At 37.0% G+C, this 12,434-nt stretch overlaps 1 protein-coding gene across 2 annotated transcripts; it reads right to left on the bottom strand.

Annotated features, from left to right (window-relative positions):
- Window positions 1-5,679: 5,679 nt before the first annotated feature.
- On the bottom strand, window positions 5,680-9,739 carry LOC131333537 (uncharacterized). 2 transcript variants are annotated; one of them, XM_058368100.1, is made up of 3 exons: window positions 9,153-9,739; window positions 7,196-7,276; window positions 5,680-6,400 (listed from the first exon to the last, which is right to left on the bottom strand). In XM_058368100.1, the coding sequence occupies exons 1-3, from the start codon at window positions 9,526-9,528 to the stop codon at window positions 5,982-5,984; spliced, it is 876 nt and encodes a 291-aa protein (XP_058224083.1). In that variant the 5' UTR covers window positions 9,529-9,739; the 3' UTR covers window positions 5,680-5,981. The 2 variants fall into 2 exon arrangements, with proteins under 2 accessions (XP_058224083.1, XP_058224084.1); XM_058368101.1 differs by having other exon boundaries at window positions 9,142-9,739.
- Window positions 9,740-12,434: the final 2,695 nt, after the last annotated feature.

Consider the following 12,434-nt stretch of genomic DNA (forward strand, 5'->3'; position numbering starts at 1 on the left):
CACCATAGAATTCCATTATCAATCAAACAAGGCAAATGCAGAAGAAAACAAATTGATTCGATACTGAAACATATTTTGCACAAAATGTAATCGGTTACTCTAAATTATGGCTGATAAATTAACCAAACCACTTAAGTTTGAGCTTGTGTGCGCTCATTTGATACCGAAACATATTTTTGAAACTCGTTAATATTTTGAATCAAGCTCGAATAAACTACTGATTGATTCATTTGACTTATGATGGTTAAAAAATTCAATCTACTCAAGATCAACGCGTGAATTCTGGAAGAATTTTGTGTGTGAATTCTTTGTGTGAATTTTGGTGAATTCTTAGTGTGTGAATTCAACCTAGGTACAACTCTGGTAGGTGTGAATTCTGAATTATAAATTCACAATTCTATCTGCGCAATTCACACTCCAAAATTATACAATTTACATCTAAATTCAGAATTCACACCACAATTCACGCCCCTCATCGTTCTGAAATTTCTGGTGATTTGATCGCACGCAACTGAGAATCTTTTAGGTTATTGTGTTTTGTTTCTGTTACAACAACATAAATACACACATTCTTCACATCTATATCAGTCTATATACATACAAATCTTTTTGTCCCAAATGTAAATTAGTTTCATCAAACCACGACTCGGCATGCATTAGTGCAATGTCTTTCCAAACATTACAGTGCAACTCATACGAGAGCCAAACAACAAATCAAACCATTCGTTCATTTCAAAAACCAGTAGAGCTTACTGATTCTTCGAAGCATCTAGATCTGCCACCTGTTTGAGCAAATTCTTGTCGTCGTCGTCTTCGAGAGCCATCTGGAAGGGCGACGATTCGAGCTCCTACACGATTGCGAGCATGATCTTCCTCATCTCCGACCAGAATTCCTCCAGATCTACGAACTCGCTCCCGTCGTAGTCGAACTTCCTGAAGATGTAGAGTCGGAGAGCCGCGCCAGCTCCTCCGGCGCCGTCGCCACGTTGTCACCGAAGTGCATTTCGAGGAGTCGGAACAACTCGAATGCCTTGCGCAGCTCATATCAAGACAGGAATCCGTCATGGTTGAGGTCAAGCTGCTGCTGCTTACTCTCGTCCATGGCCGATTTGGAGGAGAGAAAGAGAGGGGTTATCTCGGTCTAGCATGAAATAAAGGTGGAGGAAGAGGTTTTTGGCAAATAGTAGTAAAGGAGGGGTATTTGGGGTAGTTCACTAAAAACGGGACTCATATAAATAGGTTTTGACATGGGGTGGGCCTAGACAGCTAAAAGGAAACAAAACTGGGCCGGCCAGTAAGAACCCCCTATTTTATACTACTAGTACTCCCTATTTGTTTTGGTTGTTTCTATGGTTTTTTTATAAATAAATAAATAATCTACTGTAATAAAGAAGTCTGACAAAACAATATCAAAAAAAAGAAAATTCATTTTTTCAGCTTATTTGAAAGAAAAGGGAAAATTAGAAGGATGGTAAAATAGTTTTCATTGATGGGCAGGACACCAGCAAAATAATTTTCAGTAGAGGTTCTTCAATTTTTTGAGTTTTTTTAGCCATAAGGCCAAAACATATGCAGACACTTTCATAAGATTTTAGGGTTCACTTTTCTATTATAGGATTTTAGTAGTTTAAGCATTTTCATTGGGTACTCTAAGATTTTAGGCACTTTCATAGGGGTACCCTAGAGTTTTAGGCACTTTCATAGACACATTTGTCTTTATGTTTGATTGTAAAATGCGTTTGTCCTTGAGTTTAAAAAATGTAAATATAAGAAATTGTTAGCCAAGTCTCCCGAAAGAAAAAATATTCTCTCCTATTTTTGACCCAAGTAGAAATAAGGAAAAAGAAATGTACTTGTGTTCTTATCTTTCATGCTTTCTTTTCCAACCAGTTCGAACATTCGTGAGAAAATATGACTCTTCCCAACTTGATCATGTAGAGAATTACTAGTTGCCAATGATACACTAGAAGTGCGATGTTAGTAACACGTCTAAGTTTACATCAATATTTATCTTCTTCCACAAGTAGTGATAGGACCCGCAATACTATTTATAGGCTCCCTCATCACTTTGTAAGAAAATATTTTAAAATGGATACAAATTAACATATTGAATGTGTGCTACTATCATTTGTATGTTGAAAACAGAGCCGGCTTATAGCCAAGGCCGGAGAAGCCGGCGCTTCCGGTCCCCGAAAAAAATTAAAAATGAGGGCCCCAAAATTTTTAGGATCCCTATATATATATGGTCCAAAAAAATTTGCACTAGCCTCTTTTACACAAAATAGGCCCAATTAAAATTTAAGAGCCACAATTAAAATAGGCCCTAATTGTAGAATTACTCATTAGAAACACTGAGGCATTAAAAAGAAAGAAAGAAAATAAGACTATTCCATAGGGAAAATCCTATGTGTACCGACCATTTTTGGACCGAAACCGTACCGACGGCCGCGCGCGGCCGTCTCCGGCCACCGGACGGCCGATCCGAGCCGTCCAAAAATTTTTAAAAAAAAAACCGAGGGGCCCAACGCGGGAATCAACGTCATCCGATGTGTGTAGGGTGCTTGATCTAAACACCCTATTTTTCGTGTATACATATATACACGAAAAATAGGGTGTTTAGATCAAGCACCCTACACACATCGGATGACGTTGATTCCCGCGTTGGGCCCCTCGGTTTTTTTTTTAAAAATTTTTGGACGGCTCGGATCGGCCGTCCGGTGGCCGGAGACGGCCGCGCGCGGCCGTCGGTACGGTTTCGGTCCAAAATGGTCGGTGTATATAGCAGTACTCATTCCATAGCAAATACATATTCTTTATTTGTTTCAAATTTGCTATTTTGATTTCTTTTAATACTACTCCCTCTGTCTCAATTTTTTGTCCAACTTGGAAAATACAACTTTTTAAGGGAACCTAATCATTGCACCAATAAATGATCAACTTTCCAAAAGTTGCCCTCCAAACTTTTTGAAAAAAATTACTTTAGTTCAAATGGTAACGGACAAAAAGGTAATTTTGTAGCTTTTGGTTCCTTGGTCTTCTAAAGTGGGCAAACATTTTGGAACAAATAAAAGTCAAAAATTGGACAAACAAATTGGGACAGAAGGAGTAGAAAAATGCTTAAAGGCCTCATTTTCGAAGCGCGCTTCCGGCCCCCGAAAGTCTTGAGCCGGCCCTGGTTGAAAAGAGTGAAACTTCTGAAGGAATGGAATGATGCGTTACACCCAACAAATTTCCCAGTATGTTTCAATCTGTAGCAGTTCTTACTTACAGAAGAATTTTTTACTCCTACAAATCAAGCCTGCGCTTTGAGAAACTAGGAAACTCATCAAAAGAAATAATATTGAGAAAAAATGGAGAACATCATTTTTATTGAAAGGAGAAGTATAAGTATAAATAATATGTGGAGTATAACGAAACTAATACAAGAAAAATGGGAACAAAAGGCCAGGGAAAAAAAACGGCATCACAACTGTGGACACAATACAAAACTAAAACTAAAAGGGCAGCCGAACGGATTCAACAAGCATGAAACAAAATGCAGCTGCTCCAAATCGACCTTCAATATGAGTATGACCATGGTTGCCTTTACGACGTTCAGCACCCTCCTTAAAAGAGGGTGAACATTATCCTCTCTTTTATTAGTTAAAATAGAGTGGACCCCACCACAAAGTGATATCATGTTTACCATGCAATACACTTTTTGGTAAGCATTATATCACTTTGTGGTGAGGTCCACATCATTTCAACTAATAAGAAGGGTAATGTTCACCCTCTTAAGTGGAGGGTGAACAAAACTCAACTCTTCAAGAGCTAAAATAAATCCAGCTGAACATTTTGAAAGAAACTCCCAGTGAATTACAAGTTGAGGCTCCCCCGCAAAACAAGAACTAGCAGATGCATTTGTTCAGTGGCAAACATAACATTTTCTAAACTGAACCTCAGATCCAGGGAGGGGCCAGCAGAGACGGTCGCCTATGTAAGAAGAAAAAAAAACATTACTATTATATGTAAAAAAAAAAAAAAAACCCTATGAAAATATATAGGCTCGTTCCTGTGTAGAATTTTGGAAAAAAAAAATAATAGTAACCTTTGAAATACGAGGATACCAACATTAATTAATTACTAAAGGCTAAGGGCTAAAGTATAACAAAAAATAGAATTATAGGATTAATATTGTGAATATTCAAGTAATAAACTTCCACCTTTCGTTAGATAAGTTTAGTGTTTTACAGTTTTATTTCTTTTTGTCCTAAAATCTCAATGGTACACCAAATCCCCTCTTTCTCTCTTGGCACAAACATCCTCAATTGTTAAGACTTCAAAGGCAATTTCGAGCAACAGGGGAGAAGAGATTTTGGAAACCCTAAGTAATTTTGGTGAAATTTAAATTGTAGGTATGTCTTTTCCCAATTGTTGTTCTAGACTTCTACTAATTCTTTGTTTTTTTACTGATAAAATCAAGTAACATGAAAGCCCATGTACCGAATTCGTCCAGTTGTAATGAATGAAAAAAAGAAAGATGAACAATAAAGAAAAACAAGACATATATCAAGATCGATCCCATTAGTTAAACCGATTTATGTATTTACGTTTTTTTGAGTTTTAATGTATTCATGTGATTACGCATGTGTATTTATATTTTTTTTCTTGCATGCACGGTTGCCCCTACGTGATGGAATTCCTGACTCTGTCCCTGCTCCCAAAGATAGTATCTCAGTCAAGTAGTAATCATAGACAGACTCACGCAAAGAACAAGAGACTACCAGACTAACCACCAAATAACCCAATTCTCTACCCTCCACAACAAGACAGCCCTCGCCACCCCACAACGTACCCTGCAACAAAGATGCAAGAAGGATATGCTCACGAAAACCACACCAGAAAACCCCATACTGTAACCAACCCCAGACCGTATCAACCCCAGAAAAAACCACCCCCAACCCAAAAATTTGTCCACAACCACACACACACAAAAGAAGCAAAAAAACTAACCCAGAAAAGAATAAATCCAACAAGAATCACCATCGACTAGAATTGGAATGAGCCAGAAAGGCCTTTCAAACTCTGCAGACATCATGTTATATATATGAAGTAAATCTTACAGCCACTTAATAAGTACATACCAAGAACGGAAAACCACATGCAGAACATTATACATAATTCGTTCAAAGAATCGGTGGAAACCCAGAAAAGAGGCATAGGAAGATCGTTTGATACTCTCTATCAGTAACTCAATCGGAACTTCTATGTTTGGTGGATCTGTAGTGGCAGCTAAGCACCTCATCAAATTATTGTGGTGTTATGTCTAGCAAAAATTGATTTTCGGGAATTTGAAGACGAGTCTTAATGTTTCATAAAAAATAGGTTCTTCCACAAACATTTTCAAAAAATAAGTTCGATAAATGATCAACAGACAAGTTTATGGTTAATGTAGTTAGGCTGTGAAAGCTCTCATTGGCCCTTTTTGGTGTTGCTATAATGATCAGGGTCTGATGGTTTTTGAAAAGTTACTTACAAATGAATATATACTGAAGCAGGCACACTACAGACACCATAGGCCAGCCAATTCTAAACTTTTGAATGACACCAAAAGCCCAAAACTGATGAATAGAAAAGAGAACAGCTGTGCAACTATATAGTACAAGTGAAAGTTGACTATGCAGTGTATGCACAACTCCATTTTAGTAACGACGAGTTCGAGAATATTCAATGATTCATCAGTCAAAATTAGCAGGATTTCAAGATCTAGTACAGAATGAACCAATTAAGCTTGTAGCCATGAGGATAACTTTCTACAAAGTATGGACAATATCCACGACATACACAACAACTACCTACTCATCCTAACACATATACAAGCCGTGTCATGAGCCTTGCTCCGTATAATGAACCAGTTACATCTCGTAAAATTGGCGCCTTCAGCCTTTCAAGATAGAATTCTGACTACCGTCGAAAATCCAAAAGTCAGCTGAAAGAATCAATCACACTCTTTGCCTGTTCGAGTTTGTTCTGATTAGATGAGCTTCTTGGTAGTCATCAGTTTGTTCATCCTCCTCATCGGAGGACAAATAAGAGGACCCCATCCACGACTTAAAACCTTCACTAACACGCCTCTGCACGTCCGGTGTGACTTCCAGTGGATTTGCTTCCAACATTTCTAACCCTATATTCTGACCCGCAAAATTGCTTTCGTCAAGAACTAGAGCTGCTTTCCTTCTAAGGAAGAAGGCAGTTGCCCCATGAAGGCTGACCAAACCCCATGAGGCTATCTCATAGCACCAAAACAAAGGCACGGAGCAGCTGCTCCCCAGTGTGAGGAGAGTTGAACCAAGAAATAGTGCCAGAAGACCAAAAATGATAGCGAAAACAACGTTTAGAATGGATAAGCAGCGTACTCCACCTGTAATACATGTTCATAGAAATCAATGGGAAGCCCCGTCTTTGAATTCAATATAACCCAAGGGACCAAAGGGGCCAGACAAGTGAAGCCAAGAATGTATTATCCTGGAACTTGGCATTTGAAATCCCAAGTAGATCTTCTATAACAGAATATTAGGGCATCTTTAGCGTGCTTGTAAATAAATATTTTCTTGCACATTTGCAGTTGAGCATGTCTGATAAAGCCAAAAAGGTAACTACAATGGCATAAAAATGTTACAAGCTGTACTTCAATATGCAACATTCCTTGCGGTTTTCCTTTAAAAGGACCCGCGTAAAGTAACTTCAATGGGCAGTAGTGATCATAAGAGTTTACCCCGATTGTGTGTTCATAATTCAAGGCCAAGGAAGACATGAGTTCAGGCTGAAAGAAAGGCCCAGAATACCTTAACCATAACTAAGGGCATGCCTTTTAGTCAATTGAAAAAGAAGTTTGTAGCTGACACATGAAATTGGGACAAAGACTTGTTAAGTCGAGTGACAGGTATTTCAGGCTTTCAGCTACCACTCTAAGAATCTGGCAACACCGGTGGTGATAGTCATGAGCAAGGTAAGCGCCAAAGATTTGGAAAAAAAACACACACTAAGATATGACTATTGTTTGATTGCAAAAAACCAAACAATAAATATATCTTATAGCTGCAAATAACCAAGAAAAACAAGCATTTCTCCAAAAGACACATCAGCTTTGTAATGACAGCCAGAAGCACTGGCAATAAATCCATTGATAGTCATAAAAAGAATTCCTAGAACATACCCCTTTTTGAGGCACAATAGTTGTTCTCAACCACCGTCAAACACCAATGTCTTGTTGGAGCAGTGGAAGCAACAATGATCCCTAGAGCAAAGTGGGAAAAAAAACCCATCAAAAGTATAGTCAAAAGCATAACAAAGCAAAAACACCAAGATGATTATGTCATATTGGGCAATTACTCCAACATCCAAGGGGCAAACATTCCACAAATTATACAATTTAAATGTGAATTGTCTCTCTAGTGAGTTTAGCTAACAAAATTCATTGTTCCATACTGTAGTACAGTGTCAGTAGTACACTCTATCTGAATCTCTTCCCAGCGGAGCTAGGCCAATCCAGCCCCCACTCAAATCCAAGAGCATCTCGTAGAAATCCAAAATGTATTACCGTTTCTAAGGATCCTGAGCTCCATGACTCCCATTCCTACAATCTTAATTTTGTTTCTCAAAATTTACAAGCACAGAAAAAAAAAACACTATTTCAGACCTAAAAGCATTCAGTATTTTCCAAAAGAATTAATTCATTACTCTTTATAAAAATTTGCTCCTAAATAACCAAAGCTAAATCAAGCCAACAAAGCACTACAAGTTTCGTTTTGGTAAACAAAAAGTAAATAAATTTGGCCTTAGAGGGCTGATGCAAATTTTCCAATTATCCTCCGCTATTAGTTCTTGACGGTACTATGATTTTAACCCCAAAAATGGGATTTCGTCTAGGCACTGGACTCAGAACTGCGATGGAGTTCTTATGCAAGCGGGGCACCCAGTCTCATGTTCCAAAAAGGCGCTTATGCCCCCGCCTTAGGATGAACCGGGTTATCAAAAATCATGATCATGCTGGATTTCTTAAGCCATCAAAGGCCAGGGCCACACTTCAAATGAAATGTTGTAGCTCGTGTTAACAGGAGAGTGTTTAGGTACCACATGTAAAAATAATATTCATCAACCAAATAAAAGAAGAAAACTTCAAAACCAAATAAAGAAAAAAAAAAAAAACTCAGGTGTATACAGGGCCAAAGCACGTGAGAAACCTGATCTTCCAATTCTAGACACGTCACATCCATTGCATACCTATCTCCCAGTTGCCTAATATACCATTACTATTAGTAAGATAACAATTAATAACTGCTAACCAAATCATTAAGTCATGTCCAAAATGTCGTGGCACAGCCAACCGCTAACCAAATCATCAAGTCATGTCCAAAATGTCGTGGCACAGCCAACAATGTAAGATGTTAGTGAGACCCAGTGAACAAAGTAGCCAACAACGTAAGATGTTAGTGAGACCCAATGGACAAAGTGATCAAGTGTGCATATCAAACGATACAAAATGTTCAATTATTTGATCAGCATAGCCTTCATTAATCAATCACGTATATGTCTCTTCTAGTTACTCATATAACGGATGTGTAACAGTTTTGTTAGGAACTTAAGGAAGGAAAGAGCAACAAAGAGAAAGTATGATTTTTCCCTCCTCCTTGCTTGTTTCCTAGTGTGGAAAGAAAAAGGGGGAAGAAATCAAGAAAAAGAAGTGGACATAAACTTTCCTTCGTTAACCCTTCTATCGATCTCTTTTCTCTTACAATGCCCCCCAATTTTCCTTTCTCTTTCCAGAAACAAAACAAAGGATACGAAAGCACTTATCCTCGTGATTTCTCTCTTAGGGTCTGTTTGTAACTTATGGAAATGAAAAAGGAAAAGGAAATGGTTAAGAACGAAAGTATGAGGAAAATGTAGAGGAAAAAATATCGTGCTCAAAACTTAGTCTATTTTTTTTTTTTTTCTCTCACTTCCTTTCGAAACCCCACATGGGGTTTATAATTTTCTTTCCCTTTCCTTTCTTCTCTACAAATGGAGGACGCAATAAATACAACTAAAAACGCCACAAAAATAACATAAAGGCTAACAATAGTAATATCAGCATTAGAAATGAACAACAGAAAGGCTTACAATTGTCCAACCTGCAACAAGATAGACCACCGAGACAAAGAAAACCAAAGCAGAAGGAACGAACACAACCATCCTGTAGTAATCCACGGTTTCCTGATCCGTAAGGTAAAACGCCCTCGGAAAAAGATCCGAGGAGCTGCCGTTGATCGACAGCGGCCGGAGCCGCTGCATATTGGCGCAAAACGGCCGGTCCAAGGCGTCGCGGGGGAACACTATGCCCAAGCTGATCCAAGTGGAGGCGAGAATTGCGAGTGACACCAAGGATAAAGTGCATACCGAGAGGGGTTTCTGGAGACGGAGCCACGCTCTGTCCTCTTCGCGTAGGGTTTCGTACTCGTGCTTCGGCATGAACGCCTGTCGGAGCGCGTCGCCGAGGATCGTCCCCATCGGTGCGAGATCGTGGAGCCCTGATTGTTAGGGTTCTGAATATTGGATTGAGGAATTGGAGGAATTAGGAATAATGGTGGTTTGTGGGAGAGGAGATTGAGCGAACGTGAGGTCTAGGGTTTTGAAATTCCGAGATTGAAATTGGGAATGGCGGTGGTTTTGACAAACTCTCTGGGATGGGAGTGTTGACTCTGTTGAGTGGGCATGGGCTATTCTTTTGTTATTACTATTAACTACTGTACTTATTTTTTAAAATCCGTTGTTTCTGTTAATGTTGTTACTACTTGTTAGATCGATGATGAATGTTTCTTAAAAGCATCTCCACTTTGTTCTTAAAAATAAAAATGGCCCTAATTAAAATGAGAATGAGAAAACCGCAAAACAAGGAATAATTATTTGGAGATCTTAGGCTCCGTTCCAGAAATCTTCTTAAAAAATAAGCAGCTTATTTCACATTTTCAAACTCAAAAATAAAGTAAATGAAAAATAATTTTTAAATTTTTTTTGCATCGTATAAAAGATCTCATCGAGATTTTTCAAACAAGATCCATATTGCATATTTTTAAATTTCAATAAGCCCATAATTTTTGAACTTGAAATTGTCTTCTTAAAAAATAAGGACTTTTTTTTTGTTCCGGAACAGAGCCTTAGTATAAAGCGTCTCCAGTATTTTTGCTATGATAATGCTAGAGTATCCCATTTTGTTTGGGAAAATATCATATCCCTCTGTAACATAATTACTTGAAGTGTAACATTAAATCAGTCAAAGACATAATACTTTTTAAGAAAAAAAAAGATATTCTTATTATATTAGACATAACACTTTTCAAAACGGCATAATATAACCACTTGGAGGCACACTTTTAAAAAACGAAATAACACTATGGCGTCCTTCTAAAAAAGTGTTATGTCATTATTACGATATCCCTCCAAAATGGAATAAAATAACCGCTCGAAGGCATAACATTAAACCATTTGGAGGCATAACTGCAAGGCCGGCTCATAGGGGAGGCGAGAGAAGCGACCACTTCCAGCCCCTAAATTTTGTTCCAAAATTAAGGCCCCGCTATAATGTAATTTACGTATTAATATTAGAATGTTTCCAATTAAAAACACAATTGTATTTTATTTTCTTCAAAAACTCTTGCAATAATATCTTTTTACATTTATATTGTCATTATTGTATCCTTTTAGTTTGAATTTTTTTGTTATTTTTGTACTTTTATCATTTTTTTTAGAAATTCATGAATATGTAAAGGGCTTAATATAGGGAATTTGCTTTGGACCTCCAAAATATATGAGCCGACTGGAGGACACCCTTAAAGGGATACCTTAGGTGTTCCCTTTTTACTACTACTCCCTCCGTTCCAATTGCTGGTCCTTTTTGGGAGTGCTGTGATTTTTCAATTGATTATTTTACAATCTATAATATTTTAGGTGATTTTAAAAATTTTGTATAAAAAAGCTCATTGAGATCTCTCAAACAAAATTTTTATTTGACATAAAAAACATTAGTATAAATTAAGAGATATAACCAAATTTTTTGAGACTTTCAAAAAAGGAAAGAGGCTAACAATTTGGGATTGAGGGAGTATATTGTTATGATCAGTCCTATTATAAGTTTGAGTGTGGAAGATCATTACATTTTTAGGGAAAATGACGGCCAATAACGTGTTTTTGATAATCAATATTCGCTAAGGACATTTTCAGCATTAACAAATGTTCTTAGCATATTTTTGACGGGTATTAATTATCAAAACATGTCGTGAACCGTCATTTTCCCTTATATTTATCAGTACCATAAAATAATCTATCGACTTGATGGTCTCTTGGACTATCCACGCCATTAGTGTAAGAATAGAGTCTTGACTGGTAAACTCTTCGTAGTATTTTTTGTTTCTGACTTTAGGTCTACATTAAAGAATACTTTCAAAATTACCTATTTTGGATTCTATAGAAACTAGATTTGCTTCTAAATAGTTTTTATTTTTTGTTTGTTTTTGTTTTTTACTTTTTAACACTAACATTTATTATTATGCTTTCTGTTGTGACACTAACTTCGAGAACAATAAAATTATGAATACATAATTTGGTGTACATCAAATAAATATACAATGCATTCCGTGGAATCCACTTTAAGGTCCTGCACAAATGATTGAAATTTGGAGTTGCTCAATTTTATTTAGGAGAGTGATTTTGCCACTCTCATTTTTTGTTAATGCCACTCCCCTTTGTGTCTATAAAAGATGATTTGTTTTGTGAGAGAAGGGAAGTGACACTAACAAAAATAGAAGTGGCCAAATCAATTTTCTTTATTTAAAATGCTTGTTTAAGGATAGGTTAAAAAATCAGCTCAATCGAAAATCAATAAAAGCTAATTGTCATGAAATTGAGCAAATAATTAATCAAGCTATTACCATTTACCGAGATCCGAGTGGGTTGCAACTTGTAAAGATGCGTATTGTAGTCATTTGCAATTTTTCACCTTGAAAAAAAGATACCAGTGCAACTTCAATTAGGAATAATATCTGACATAATTAATTTGCTCTGCTTTGATTGGGCGGATTCCCATCGCTTTTTACAGGATTTGATTTGGGGAAACCGAAAAGGGAATTGATTTTCACACTCCCATTTTTGTCATATACATTTTTTTTGTCTTTATTTATGTGGATTTATTCTTTTACCCTTTCACAAATTCACTTTTTCACATTAAGGGGAAATAGTGTAAATTCACACCAAATAAAGACAATAAAGAAAGTGTATATAGTAAAGAGGGAAGTGTATAAATTAGTTTCCAAATGGAAAAAGTTTTGGATTCGGATAGGGGATAAGGGAGACCGTTTTATATTTTTTTGGAACAATAAAGAAGATTTGTATTAATCACAATTAATTAAAGGTTACATAGA

This window comes from Rhododendron vialii, chromosome 7a (genome assembly GCF_030253575.1).
Source record: "Rhododendron vialii isolate Sample 1 chromosome 7a, ASM3025357v1".
Classification (NCBI taxonomy): domain Eukaryota; kingdom Viridiplantae; phylum Streptophyta; class Magnoliopsida; order Ericales; family Ericaceae; genus Rhododendron; species Rhododendron vialii.

What these genes read in the sequence shown, in the direction of transcription:
- LOC131333537 (XM_058368100.1), bottom strand. Translation starts at nt 9,528, where the DNA reads ATGGGGACGATCCTCGGCGACGCGCTCCGACAGGCGTTCATGCCGAAG. An exon ending in GGTGGTCTATCTTGTTGCAG is followed by an intron (nt 7,277 to 9,152) that starts GTTGGACAATTG and finishes ACTTTGCTCTAG; the next exon opens with GGATCATTGTTGCTTCCACT. An exon ending in CTATTGTGCCTCAAAAAGGG is followed by an intron (nt 6,401 to 7,195) that starts GTATGTTCTAGG and finishes CATGTATTACAG; the next exon opens with GTGGAGTACGCTGCTTATCC.